The sequence below is a fragment of the Pantherophis guttatus genome, chromosome 1 (assembly GCF_059756535.1).
Source record: "Pantherophis guttatus breed Tessera chromosome 1, ASM5975653v1, whole genome shotgun sequence".
In the NCBI taxonomy this organism is placed as follows: domain Eukaryota; kingdom Metazoa; phylum Chordata; class Lepidosauria; order Squamata; family Colubridae; genus Pantherophis; species Pantherophis guttatus.
In genome coordinates this window covers 34868159-34882950 of record NC_142063.1, presented here as the reverse complement: position 1 = coordinate 34882950, position 14792 = coordinate 34868159, and the positions used below count along the sequence as shown (strand labels likewise).

At 37.5% G+C, this 14792-nt stretch overlaps 1 protein-coding gene across 1 annotated transcript; it reads right to left on the bottom strand.

Moving 5' to 3' along the window:
* Positions 1-12260: 12260 nt before the first annotated feature.
* Positions 12261-14631, bottom strand: HSPA2 (heat shock protein family A (Hsp70) member 2). The gene has a single exon (XM_034433580.2). It carries the CDS (start codon positions 14523-14525, stop codon positions 12618-12620), a length of 1908 nt encoding a protein of 635 aa, XP_034289471.1. The 5' UTR covers positions 14526-14631; the 3' UTR covers positions 12261-12617.
* Positions 14632-14792: the final 161 nt, after the last annotated feature.

Genomic DNA, 14792 nt, shown 5'->3' with positions numbered 1-14792 from the left:
GAACTGTGATCCAATAGTTTGGAAAGCTACTGTTTCAACAGATCCACCTATTCAGCAACAAGCTTGATTGAGAAGAGAAAGTATAAAGGATATGTTGGAAAAATCAGGATACACTTGACAGCTGCTTTATTTCAAAATAAATTTATCTTTAGGTACTGTAATTTGTGGGTTGTGTTGTATTTTGGAGTGTTGTTTTCACTTTGCCTTCAGGGTATAGGTTTTTCTCTTCCTTTTATAAACCTCATATAAAAATGTGATGCTCCCTGCTTTAGAAATTTAACAAATATAGATTTGATGCCAAATACTGTTTTTAGATGTGCCAGACACATACCAGTATTTACAGAGGATGATGTAGACTTGTGTAGTAGATATAAGATAAAAGAAGCAAGTAGTTGTCTAAAAAATAATGAAACCAAGCAAGAATGTGCCTACTGTTATCATATGCTAAAAAGATACAAGTAAAGGAAGGGGGTGTTGGCAGTGGTTTTGGGCAGCCACCCACCCAACTTGGGCTTTTTTTAATAAAGAAAAATATGATTCTTACCCAGTGTTATCCGACATCTTTTCCAGCTGGAACAAAACAGGGACAAGTTAGAAAGCATAGAAGTGCAGGCACAATTCTGATAACAGAGAGGAACCCCTGACAAGAAGTATCTTTGAGGTCACCAAATTGATTACTACAATAATAATCCAGGCCCTCAATGAATTTTCATGTTTTATTTTTTTAAATGTCATTAGAATGTAGTTTCACAATCATACAGATGTATCAAAGCACATTCTCTTGCCAATCAGTGTTAAAGGACTTGGATAAAAAGCAAGTATTATAAAAATGTATAAAACATGTGTTTTCTTCATAATCATGAATGTTAAATGGATCTTGCTACATATGCTTAGAATCCATGACTGCAGAAAAGAGTTAGAAGGAATGCACATTGCTTCAATCAGAAGAAGGCCAAGTGACTTTAGAGTTTGCCTATTTCTATTCTTAAATTTAAGTCATCTTTTTAACGTACATCACCATGTACAACTATGCCATATCTGTAAAATTTGCTCAAGCTTTCATTGCTCCTTTGTTTTAGTTCTTTGACCTTTCCTGAGAAGACCACAGTGTTCTTTTGTGTTTGCAGTTGCTATTGCTATTGCCAAAGATATTCTGGACGTTTGGCAGCAACAATGCATATTTATTAAGAACAGACAGAGAAACTGATAGGGAAACAAGTTAAGCCTTGTAATTGCAATGAAAGCAGAATCCAAACAGAAATGTTCCTTCATCTGCTTCTGTTTGTTAAGGCTACAGTATCATGCCCATTCATTAGACCAATAACTGTTAAAATAAATTGAATCAAAATGCACTCCCAATTAAATCAGTATCCAACTAGATGCTCTTGCACATACTTCCCAGAAGCTAGATTTGAGAAAGCTGTTGACTTTGATTCTGGACACAATATAGATTTGGTATTTAGTAGCCAAGTATAGTTTCATCTGTCAAAATTTAATTCCCTTTTTAAATTATTCCAACTTGGAAACTACCAATCCTCAGTAGAAAACTTCTGTTTTTAAATTTGCTTTATAAAGATGGTTGTTTTCAAGTATCCCAGACAATACATTGCAAATCTTTATAAAGTCCAACTCCTAAGAGCAGTTCAACAATAGCATCACCCAAAGAGGTAGGTGGCTTTTTTTCACCTGATGTCTTCATGCTGAGGCTAGATGTCTGCCTGGGATGGTTTTGCTTGGATCCTTGCAGCAAAGATGGGGAATGGGGAGTAGAGGGGTTGGACTCAATGGCCTAAATAGTACCTACTGATTGTTATTTTATTTATCTGGTTTATAATTTTATATACCTTTAGCGTATCTTCCTTACTAATGCTTCAGACATTTTAGCTTTCATTTTCTATCATGTTTCTGCATTTCTCAGTTGCAACTGAGAAATACTGTGTATTTCATCAATATTAATATCAATATAATACAAACACACAGAAGCAACCTAGCATTAAGAAGAAATTTCCTAACTGTGAGAACAATTAACTTGACTTCAGAAATTGTGGATGCTCCATCACTGGAGGCGTTTAAGAAGAGCCTGGACAGCCACTTGTCTGAAATAGTATAGAGTCTCCTGCTTCTACAGGGGGTTGCAGATCCCTTCCAACTCTGTTATTATGTTATCTGATTGTCCATTATGAAATCAATGCTATAGAAAAGTCTAGCAGAATATTCATTATCCATCATATTCTTGCTATGGCAGTTTGAAATTGGGAAAGTTTTTAAGTAACAAAATAAAATGGTATATGGGCATTACAAATACGTGATATATCATATGTATGTATGTGTATATATACATGTACGTAAGAGAGAGATGTCTTTTACCTACTTGTTTTAACATATCACAACACCCAGATGCTAAAAGATGATCAGCTCCCCTTGTTGGCAAAGAAGATATAACAAGCTATTTTGATTTTTTGGCATACCTATAAACCATCTATTATGAAAATTAAAAGGAATACCTGATTAACTTTAGTTTCAATAGGGATATATTAACAAGTGAAACAGGGAAATAATTCTTAAATTACAGTCAGGTCCAGAAATATTGGGACATCGACACAATTCTAACATCTTTGGCTCTATACACCACCACAACGGAGTTGGAATGAAACAAAAACAATGTGCGTTAACTGCAGACTGTCAGCTTTAATTTGAGGATATGTACATCCAACTCAGGTGAACGGTGTAGGACTTACAGCAGTTTGTATATGTGCCTCCCACTTGTTAAGGGATCAAAAGTAATGGGACAATTGGCTTCTCAGCTGTTCCATGGCCAGGTGTGTGATATTCCCTCATTACCCCAATTATAATATGCAGATAAAAGGCCCAGAGTTCATTTCAAGTGTGCTATTTGCATTTGGAATCTGTTGCTGTCAACTCTCAAGATGAGATCCAAAGAGCTGTCACTATCCGTGAAGCAAGCCATCATTAGGCTGAAGAAACAAAACAAACCCATCAGAGAGATAGCAAGAACATTAGGCGTGGCCAAAACAACTGTTTGAAACATTCTCAAAAAGAAGGAATGCACCGGTGAGCTCAGCAACACCAAAAGACCTGGGAGACCACGGAAAACAAGTGTGGTGGATGACCGAAGAATTCTTTCCCTGGTGAAGAAAGCACCCTTCACAACAGTTGGCCAGATCAAGAACACTCTCCAGGAGGTAGGTGTATGTGTGTCGAAGTCAGCAATCAAGAGAAGACTTCACCAGAGTGAATACAGAGGGTTCACCACAAGATGTAAACCATTGGTGAGCTTCAAAAACAGGAAGGCCAGATTAGAGTTTGCCAAACATCATCTAACAAAGCCTTCACAGTTCTGGAACAAGATCCTATGGACAGATGAGACCAAAATCAACTTGTACCAGAGTGATGGGAAGAGAAGAGTATGGAGAAGGAAAGGAATTGCTCATGATCCTAAGCATACCACCTCATCAGTGAAGCATGGTGGTGGTAGTGTCATGGTGTGGGCATGTATGGCTGCCAATGGAACTGGTTCTCTTGTATTTATTGATGATGTGACTGCTGACAAAAGCAGCAGGATGAATTCTGAAGTGTTTTGGGCAATATTATCTGCTCACATTCAGCCAAATGCTGCAGAACTCATTGAACGGCGCTTCACAGTGCAGATGGACAATGACCCAAAGCATACTGCAAAAGCAACCAAAGAGGTTTTGAAGGGACAGAAGTGGAATGTTATGCAATGGCCAAGTCAATCACCTGACCTGAATCCCATTGAGCATGCATTTCACTTGCTGAAGACAAAACTGAAGGGAAAATGCCCCAGGAACAAGCAGGAACTGAAGACAGTTGCAGTAGAGGCCTGGCAGAGCATCACCAGGGATGAAACCCAGCGTCTGGTGATGTCTATGTGTTCCAGACTTCAGGCTGTGATTGACTGCAAAGGATTTGCAACCAAGTATTAAGAAGGGAAAGTTTGATTTATGATTATTATTCTGTCCCATTACTTTTGGTCCCTTAACAAGTGAGAGGCACATATGCAAACTGCTGTAAGTCCTACACCGTTCACCTGAGTTGGATGTACATACCCTCAAATTAAAGCTGACAGTCTGCAGTTAAGGTACATTGTGTTTGTTTCATTCCAACTCCTTTGTGGTGGTGTATAGAGCCAAAGATGTTAGAATTGTGTCAATGTCCCAATATTTCTGGACCTGACTGTAGCTCTTCTGTTACTTGTTTCACTAGATAATCACCACTATGTGCTATTCTGTCAAAGATTGACAAGCTTCCATCATGAAATATATCCAAACTTTGTCTCTTTAACCACATGCTGACAGTCCTTACACCTCTTCATTTGAATCAAACAGATGCCCATGAAGAAATCTCAATTTTGGGTAAGAGAAGGTGAGCCCTAACTTCTTAATTACCTCCTGAATGGATTGTGAAGTGTGAGACCTAGCATTGTCAAATTGCAGCAAAAATTCTTTTTTGTGCTCCAAGCTGTGTTTAACAATTGTTTCAAAGATTTCAGTTTTGAGTTGATCCTAGTGCCAGGTTCAAAGAAATCCATGTGAATAACACCTCCTGCATGCCAAAAAGCTATATGTTATTTTCCTGCCAAAGCCTGGGTTTTATCTCCCCCCACATCACAGGTGAACTTTTGTAATGATATTCATTGGATATTCATTGTTGGATCATAATGATAAGCTCATGTTTCGCTGCCTGACACAATGTTTTGAATAAATTATTTGCCTTGTTCTTCTAACAGGACACAATTGTTGGAAAATGTCAACTCTTGAACTTTCATTTCTGTTATTCACATACAAGAAACCTGTTAGGATATGGTTTGAGCCTAACTAAGTTGTCCAGGCAATATAAGTGTACTGTAACTTTAATCTGTAAATGTATTATGTTACTTTAAAGGTATTCATTGTAATGCTGAGTCATGCTGTAATTAGGTAATGCTTGTTTGTTAGAGTATTTAAGCAAGGTATTGTAACGTATTGATGATGAAGCTGATGTGATATGCTACCAGAGTATGATATGCTGCCATTGAGAGGAGTTGCTATCTGCTAATCATCGTTTGATGGATCTGCTACCATCGTGGTTTGTGAACCAGAGTGAGTTTGTTATTCTAACCAACTAATGTTTGTTTGGTAAGAAGATATCTGTAACTACTGGACTGATTCAACTGGCAAAGACTTGGAATTTGTTTAAAGACTATGAGACTGTTTTTCTACTATAAAGTAAGCTTTTGATAAACCAGTTTGCATATCTCTTATTCATTACTCTCAGCAACGTTTCCTTGTGCATTTACTCTGCTGGTTGGTAACACAACACCAATATCCTTAACAAAACCCATCTTGCACAAAACAGTCCAGTAGTGAAGACATCAATAACATGAGCCATATGTTCTTGTGAAAAGGCAAGCTTGAAAGCAGTTTCCCTTTGAGTAATCCATCAGTTGTTATTAACCAGTTCATCAACCTGTTTCATGCAAAATGTGTTGGTCCTTGACACAAGAGATCTAAATTATTTTTGATTAAACAAATCAGTTATCTGTTTATTTCCTTTTCATTTCTTGGCTCAATGATGCACAGAATTCATATCAACAGTCATTACCATAAACTACTTGCATTCAGCAGTAAATTTCAGTTGAAGCTCTTTCTCACAGCAGCTTCCATAAACTGAAGCAAAAGATGATATTCTAAAGACATCAGTTTCTAGCATATCAGCACATCTGTTGGAGACTTATAATATTCAACCTTTGTACATATTCAAAATTATACCTGCTTATCAATGGACATTGGAAAGGATATGAATAGATGGGACATTTATAACTTTATATATCTGGTTAATAAGACGATGTCAGCTCTGGCTTTCCAGAGAATATTCATTCAGAACTACCTTTATACTGAACTGAACCCTGCTAAATTAATTCCCAGTAAAGCAGCTGCCATTTATTTATTTCTGTGCCAGCTGATTACCTGCCAAATGCTGTCTTCTGTTCTCTAAAAGCAGTTCCTAGCCTTAGGAATGGAACCTAAGAATTTTCTCTTACGAAATTCATTCTGAGTTATTGCTCTGTACTTTTCCATTTGATCATATCATCTTCTATGCCCTTTGCTTTTTGGTTAGGAAGAGTAAGAGAAAGGTTTGTCAGGAAGAGAAATTCTCATAATTGGATTAAGGTTGCAAGCCAAGGGTTTACTGTTCTGTGACCAAATACATAATTTGGAATGCTCATAGGTTATAGTAAAAAAACAAAAAAAAAACCCAGAATGGCAACTGCAATAGTTAAAACAAAGCTTTGCCTGTTTTTTAAGTATGTCACACATGAAAGCATATTTTGTATTCTCTTCAAATCATTTCTCATTACTGTCTTGCAACAGATATCCAGAGATTTTAAATTTAGAGAAGTGAATAGTGTTTAGCTTGCATCTTAAAGTATAACATAAGCCATTTCACACTATAGAGATACTGCTTTACATGATTAACAAGACCAGCCCTCCTCAATCCTGCAGGCATGGGAAGGGCTTTAAAGAACTTTTGAGTTTAATAGTGAATGACAACTTTGGTTTGTATCAAAGTCTTCAGCTCAATAACCTCAGAAAGAACTTAAATTTAGAAAAACTGGAATAACCAGCTGGTCTTTATTTTCTTCTTTGTAAAAGGTTTGCCATCCATTTTAATGTTTCTGGGAATTTGTTTTGTGACTAGTCTATCAAGAAATAACCTTTAATCATAAACATACCATTTGGAGACACTGCTGAAATAGACTGTGTTCTAGCAAATTACTTAGCATTGTTATCCGTAATTGAAATTTTGACTTTTGCAAACTCTTCCCATTTATTATATGCTGAGTGCTTTGGGCCTTTCTAATCCTTATTAATCCTTGATCATCACTCTTTACATAATTAAAAGTACACATTTTGTAGATGAAGACCTAAAAATAAGAAAGTAAATTAATCAAGATTACAGAAAAAACTACATCACTTAGATGAGGTTTTATCTCAAATCTAGTTTTATTTCATTGCCCATATCTCACTGCCCATAATTTTAACTGACTGTGCATTTGCTGTAGAAATTCTATGAGAATAGTAAAATGTAAATGGCAGTGTATTAGTAGGCATTTTATTTATAGGGAAAGGTTAAAATGATATACAAAAGTGAAGGGCAATTAAAGCAGAGAATTTGAGAAAAGAAAGAGAACTGTTTCTTTCATTTGTCAACATACATCCAAAATAAGTTCAAGACTTATTGCAATGATAGTCTTTTGCATCAAAACCAAGAGATTGTCTGGAAACTTAAAAACTAATATTTATTTTGGCCAAATGTATTGTTGACCACAATATTTATCAATCATGCATACAGTATGTGATCCACAAAAGCTTATGTTAACTAGGGAACTCTGCTGTTGAGTTGAAATTCCCACTTCTTAAAAGTTGATGAGAAACACTGCTATAACATCCAACTTTTTGCAAAATGTAAAGTGGAGCTAGTGGCAGGAAACACAAATGTCAGGTGAAATGTACTCCTTTAAAAATTACAAGTAGTCCTTGCTTAACAACTGTCCTGTTTTGTGACTGTTTGAATTTACCATGGCACTGAAAAAGTAGCTTTATAGTCCTTGAATTTATGACTGTTGCAGCATCCCTACTGTCAGTTGACTGCAATTTGGGCGCTTCATAATAATGCACATTTAAACAGTCACAGCATTCCCCAATCATGAAATCACCACTTGTGAGCTTCACACCTGGCTTCTGACAAGCAAAGTAAGAGAAGGCAGCAGGCCAGCTTAATTACAGCAGATGAATCGTTTAATGACCATAGCGAAACTGATGTTGGAAATCTGATAGAGTCACATAATTTTTCACTTAATGACCACATTGATTAGTGATGGAGTTGCCAGTCCAAATTGCCAAGTCAACAATACAGAGTTAAGTAAGGACTCTGTACTGTTTACAAAAAGGTTTTCCAAATTTCAACCACAAGATCAAGATAGGAAAGGCGTCCAAGAGCAGGATTCTGGCTTTCTCAACTATGTATTATGTATAAAAGAACAGCACACAGACTTACTTTTTTACAAAATGTATATGGCCACCTGTCTTAAACTGTTAAACAGCTAATTCTGGGCAGTTAACTAATAATATGTATCTATAAAAAGCCAATAAAAATGGTGTAGAATACAGTGAAGAATATTCTTTATACTATAACCAGAATGCTTCAGAACAATTCATACACCAACAGGAATACTGGCTTCCACAAATCCTGAGGAATCAAATCTTCTGTCTACCAGAAGCCCAAGAATGTTATGAGAATATTTACCCAAGAAGCTCTTTCATATCAAGACTTTAAGATGGTCATAGAATTGTGTCCAAGTGGCTTAATTGGATTTTGAACATGGTGGAAACATAATTTACCTGGTGTCTTGAACATTTCTAGAATCAGACTAATAAATTTGCATAACATGTAGTGATAGCGATCTTAAGATACTGAAAAACATCAGCTGGTTCATTTGTTTGGTATGTTTCAGTTTCAAATATTTTTATTTCAGCATTCACAAGTTTTTGATCTGGTCAGAAAAGGTTTAAAAAAACAGTAACATTTGCTGACATGCAAATATGATCAAGCTGGGGCTAGCAGCAATTTCCAGGCATGCATACAATTAAAGTTTCCTATTAATAGGGTGGACCCTGTTTGCTTTTTGCAAACAGTTTAACAAACCTGTTTATCCAAGAGGATGTTTCATTAGCCTCCTTGCTAGAACTGATCTGATCTATGCATACACACCCTAGCATACAATAGTACAAATCTGTATATAAGAATTCAGTGCAATTGGGGATTTTTCCAAAAGGAAACAATCTAGGGTAATAAACATGTTTGCTCATGAAGTAGGAATAGGAAGTATTGTAGAAGAGTTTGCAAAATATGACTATAAAAGTCAGATATTTTCTTACTACTAGCAGATTATGGATCAATATTCCTGTGTGCTTCTCTGTAGAGAGGAAACAGCTGGCTTATCACAATAAGGTGTAATATCTTGAATATGCCACAATTGGCTTATGATTTAGCAAAATATGTTGCTTAAGCCAATGTCTAAAGTCTCTCTTTTTTCTTGCAGTTCTGCATAGAAGTGAACATACGAGTTTTACAAAAAAATTCTGAAGAAAGAATTCTGCTTATTTAATACACATTAGTGAAAATATACCATACTAGTTTTGTTGCTCTAAAGATAAGGTAATTTATGAGGCTGCTGTGATAGAAAAAAAAAAACATGCAGGAGCAGGTTAAGATTGAATTTTGGAATTCTCTACCATAAAACACACCCCAAAAGCATTTTAATATTTTTAATTGTAAAACTGCCAACGGTGGCAAAAAGTATAGTAATACCTTGCCATTAATACACATTTGATTTCACTGTTATTGTATATACGCTGTATATACAGTACAAGGGCAGAGGTGTACAAGCAGCTTGTCAGGGATGTAAATGGCTGTGGCTACTAGTTACGGTAAATACATATTCTGTGACAAGCTTGACGTATTAACTAACCCCACATAGCTGTTAGAATTGGGCACTTTTGAACTAAAACAAATCACACTGGGCCAGTAATAATTTGCATGGTAGTTTTTAAGAGAATAATCCTGTTACCATATTATGTTATAGTATTCCAAGAAATTGGGAGTCCCAATACAATTTAATAAAAGAAAACGAGTGAAGATGCCAAATTCTAGCCAAGACAAAGTTGCACCTGAACTATTGCACCTGAAGAACCAATTTGAAGTAATGATTAAGGCACCAGGTTGCAACTGGGAAGCCATGAATTCTAGTCCTACCATTGGTATAAAGTCAGCTAGGTGACCTTGGGCCAGTCACTCTCAGCCCAAGGCAATGGCAAGCCACTTCTGAAATCTTGCCAAGAAAACTGAAAGGAACTTGACTCAGCAATTGCCGGGAATTGAAGGAACACACACACACACAAAATCTGTACCTGAAGATTCAAATATGCTGTACATAGGAAAGGACATTGACCTGCCAAATGTTGGTGATACATGACCAATTTATCCCTATATTTCCACTAAAAGAAACTGCATAAACATGGTAAAGGATACAAAGAGTGAGGACTTAACCAAACTTGTATTACATACAAAATTGGGAAACTTTCTCTAAAATATCCATTTTGCATCAGTTTAAATTCCCTATGGGAAACTATTTTGCTACTTCCAAGTGATGAGGTCTAGCCCTTAAATTATCTAACATAGCAATACCTGCTACATATCTATCCTACAGGTTTAAGTGAGACCTTCCTGCACTATTAGAAAGGATCACTGATCTAATTTTTTAAAAATATATTTCTTTTGATCTTTTGGTAAAATAACTAAATCCAAGGAAAGATAGATTTTTTTTTTGTACATTTAATAGTGTTGAAGATGCTTTTCTCAGTCATGGGCCACTTGCAACTGAAATAAAAACTTGCTTTTATTAATATTCCCTTATTCGTATCCATATTAAATGGCAGATGAATCTTATAAATTGTTTACAGTAGACCCGAATCAGCAAAGATACAAAAGCATTTAGCATACATATTAAAGTAGTCTATATTCTGAAAATGTTCTGTCATTTAAATGAACTTTACTATCCTATGTGAATGAATGCATTTTAGCCTGGGTATTGAATTAACCCAAGGGGAAGTGTCAAAATGCACCGAACCAGAAACTTAGCAAGATTTGTTTATAGAACAGTCAGCCCACAAAAAAACTATGACTAATGCTAACTAAACATTGGTTAGACTTAGCTAATTCTTTTGTTTGCCAGTCTAAACATACTATATGAATAACGTCTATAACTAGCTATTAGTTTAATTATATTAATTATAGAGAAAAGGTTGTGCATGTGTGTACAATAAATATACCCTGCATAAATTTATATTGTTCCAAAAAAGCAATTATCCACACATACATGCAAATAAATTTAAACTGTTATATGATTTGAAAAAGCTATTGGAAATGATTTGTGGTACCCAAAATATTTTAAGATCTTTATCAATCTTTTCTCTATCATACATATCACTGATCAAGTTACTCAGATGCTTCAGGTATTTTAGAAAAAAATATTAGATTGCCAAGTTTTAAAAGATAGTTGGTGTGATCAAGTGTTAAGCTGTAACAGCCAAGTTCAGCCACCTTTCCATAGAAAATTGTTAAGTTAATCATGGAAGGGGACTTGCAATTCTCTATACATTGAATTTCTAACAGCTCCAAGTAGCTTGTTTGACCAAGTGCTGTGGAAGTTGTACCTCAGTATCTAAAGAGTTGACTTTTCTTATTCAACTTGGGCTATCCTAGCAGAACATTAGTAACCTGGAATAGATTATTAAATATGGGTTGACCTCAATAAATAGCATTTTGATTTTCCCATTTGATGATAATCAGAACAATCACACCAAAGGTCTCGAAGGACACCAAATGTTAATAGTTCCTAACCTGCAGCTGCAGCCCTGGGCACATTTTGTCATGAATTATATCCAAGCATGCACATATTTTTCAATGGTTTCTTAGGTATATGCAAAAGCTAGAATACTTAACTATATTTCAAAGATTTTATTAACCTCAGCTATTTCCCATGTGTCAGGATCTCCCTGTAAAATGTTATCCATTTAGCTTCTTTTATCAAGCCACTCGCATCCACTTTCTAAAGCTCAGCTTAAGTTTTTGTCCTATATAATTGGTAACTTTTATGCTGACATTAGCTGTTCAACTGGTTATGGCAGCAAAATTAATTAGAAATGGTTCTGTATTTTAATGAATCTAGCCAGTCTCTGCTTTTGAAGCTTTTTTTAAACTTTAAAGCAAGTGATATTTGGATTATTACAGGATTTAGCAGGCTAGTGCATAATTTTAATTAAAGGAAAGCAAGACTTAATTGCTGCTAATTGGCAAAGACAAAGATGGCACTTATGTCAGAATACATCTGCTAACTAGCATGTAGTGTCAGACTGAGCATGGCAATGTAATGCACCCCCTTCTGCCTGCCAAATTTCTGCTTAGTAAACTTATTGTCACTATTATCAGACAGTGCATTCTGAAAATTCAAAACCCCATGAAAATATTCTACCTGCAATATCTTTTAACATCAGCACATGATAAAATATTTAACCTCGACCATTAGAGCTGTTACTGTTAAGTAAAAGCAACACATAGGGCTCCCTGCATGCTATTAAAAACTTACACTTAGAAAGAAAGGGAAAAAAAAGGAAATGTATGCTTCAAATAACTTTTATTACCAAAATTTCAAAATAATCAGACCAAAAAGTTGCCAAAAAATAACATAAGGCTTTTTTTAATGTTTAACATTTTCCATACTCTTCTGAAATGTTCTTCCCTCAATCGTAATGCTCAAGTAGATATTTACAACAGTGAACAGAAAAACCAAACATCCACCAACTAGCATAGGTATCTTAATACTAAGACAAACTTTATCTGCAACAAAATGAGCTGGCAATGCTTTCCAATAAAGTAGAGAGCAAGATAATACCTCCTCCCTTACACACCCACAGGCTCCATGGGGAAAGAGTAGAGCAGATGGCAATTGCTCATACAGTCCAGTCCATGGTAGCTTAATCTACTTCTTCAATAGTGGGACCACCACCTGGAGCACCAGCACCAGCAGCTCCTGCACCCTGGTACAATTTGGCAATGATGGGGTTACAAAGCTTCTCTAGCTCCTTCTGCTTATGCTCAAATTCTTCCTTCTCTGCCATCTGGTTTCGATCGAGCCAGTTGATCACCTCTTGGCACTTTTCAAGCACCCTCTGCCTGTCTTGCTCACTAATCTTGCCTTTCAGCTTGTCATCCTCCACAGTCTGCTTGATGTTGTATGCATAGGATTCCAGGGCATTTTTGGAAACTACTCGTTCTCGGTTAGCCTCATCCTCTGCCTTGTAACGCTCTGCTTCTTGCACCATGCGGTCAATGTCATCTTTGCTGAGGCGGCCTTTGTCATTAGTTATTGTAATCTTGTTCTCCTTTCCTGTGCTCTTGTCCACTGCAGTAACATTGAGGATACCATTTGCATCTATGTCAAATGTCACCTCAATTTGGGGCACACCACGAGGTGCAGGTGGAATACCTGTCAGGTCAAACTTGCCCAGCAGATTGTTGTCCTTGGTCATGGCTCTCTCACCCTCATACACTTGTACCAGCACACTACTCTGGTTGTCTGAATAGGTAGTGAAGGTCTGAGTTTGCTTGGTGGGAATAGTTGTGTTGCGCTTGATTAAGGCAGTCATCACACCACCAGCAGTCTCAATACCCAGAGAAAGTGGTGCTACATCAAGCAGCAGGAGGTCTTGCACATTTTCTGATTTGTCACCCATCAGAATAGCAGCCTGCACAGCAGCACCATATGCTACAGCTTCATCGGGATTTATGCTTTTGTTTAGCTCTTTTCCATTAAAGAAGTCTTGGAGCAACTTTTGGATCTTGGGAATACGAGTTGAGCCACCAACCAGAACAATTTCATTAATCTGTCCTTTGTCTAGCTTAGCATCACGAAGAGCCTTCTCCACAGGTTCAAGAGTACCACGGAAGAGATCAGCATTGAGCTCCTCAAAACGAGCACGGGTAATGGATGTATAGAAATCAATGCCATCAAATAATGAGTCAATCTCAATAGAAGCCTGGGTGGAGGAGCTCAGGGTACGTTTGGCTCTCTCACAGGCTGTGCGGAGCCGTCGAACTGCTCGCTTGTTGCCAGCAATGTCACGCTTATGCTTGCGCTTGAATTCCTCCACAAAGTGACTCACCATGCGATTGTCAAAGTCCTCCCCACCCAAGTGGGTATCTCCAGCAGTAGATTTCACTTCAAAGATGCCATCTTCAATGGTCAAAATGGAAACATCAAATGTGCCACCACCCAAGTCAAAGATCAGCACGTTCTTCTCACCTGCTCTGCTCCCTTTTTTATCCAAACCATAGGCAATGGCAGCGGCCGTGGGCTCATTAATGATGCGCAATACGTTGAGACCTGTAATGGTACCTGCATCTTTGGTGGCTTGGCGTTGGGAGTCATTGAAGTATGCAGGTACAGTAATTACAGCACTCTGGACTTTGCAACCCAAGTAAGCCTCGGCTATTTCCTTCATTTTGGTCAATACCATAGAGGAAATTTCTTCAGGAAAGAAATTCTTGTTCTCACCCTTGTACTCGACTTGCACCTTGGGCTTCCCAGCTTCACTCACCACACGGAAAGGCCAGTGCTTCATATCGGACTGCACCGTAGGGTCATCAAATTTGCGGCCGATGAGACGCTTGGCATCGAAGATGGTGTTGTTGGGATTCATAGCCACTTGATTCTTGGCTGCATCTCCGATGAGGCGTTCAGTGTCCGTAAAGGCAACATAGCTCGGTGTAGTGCGGTTGCCTTGGTCGTTGGCGATAATCTCCACTTTCCCGTGCTGGAAAACTCCGACGCAGGAGTATGTGGTGCCCAAGTCGATGCCTATGGCAGGCGCTTTGCCCGACATGGTTGCAGGAACGCGATCAAGATATCCCTCTAAAACTTCGAGGATTAAAATGAAAGTTTTCAGGAGCCGGCCGTTACACGCCAACAACGGACAACCTCAGCGATTTGCCGTTGCGTTCGCCTCAGCTTCCTTTTATACTCGTAGTGCACCAGCTTCTGGAATCTGCCAGAAGCCAATTGCCCAATCACGTCATTCTTTACCGATGTCTAACCAATCCCTTTGGTATGTCCTTGCCCCTTCTTCCGTCACAGTTGGAAATTTCCAGAG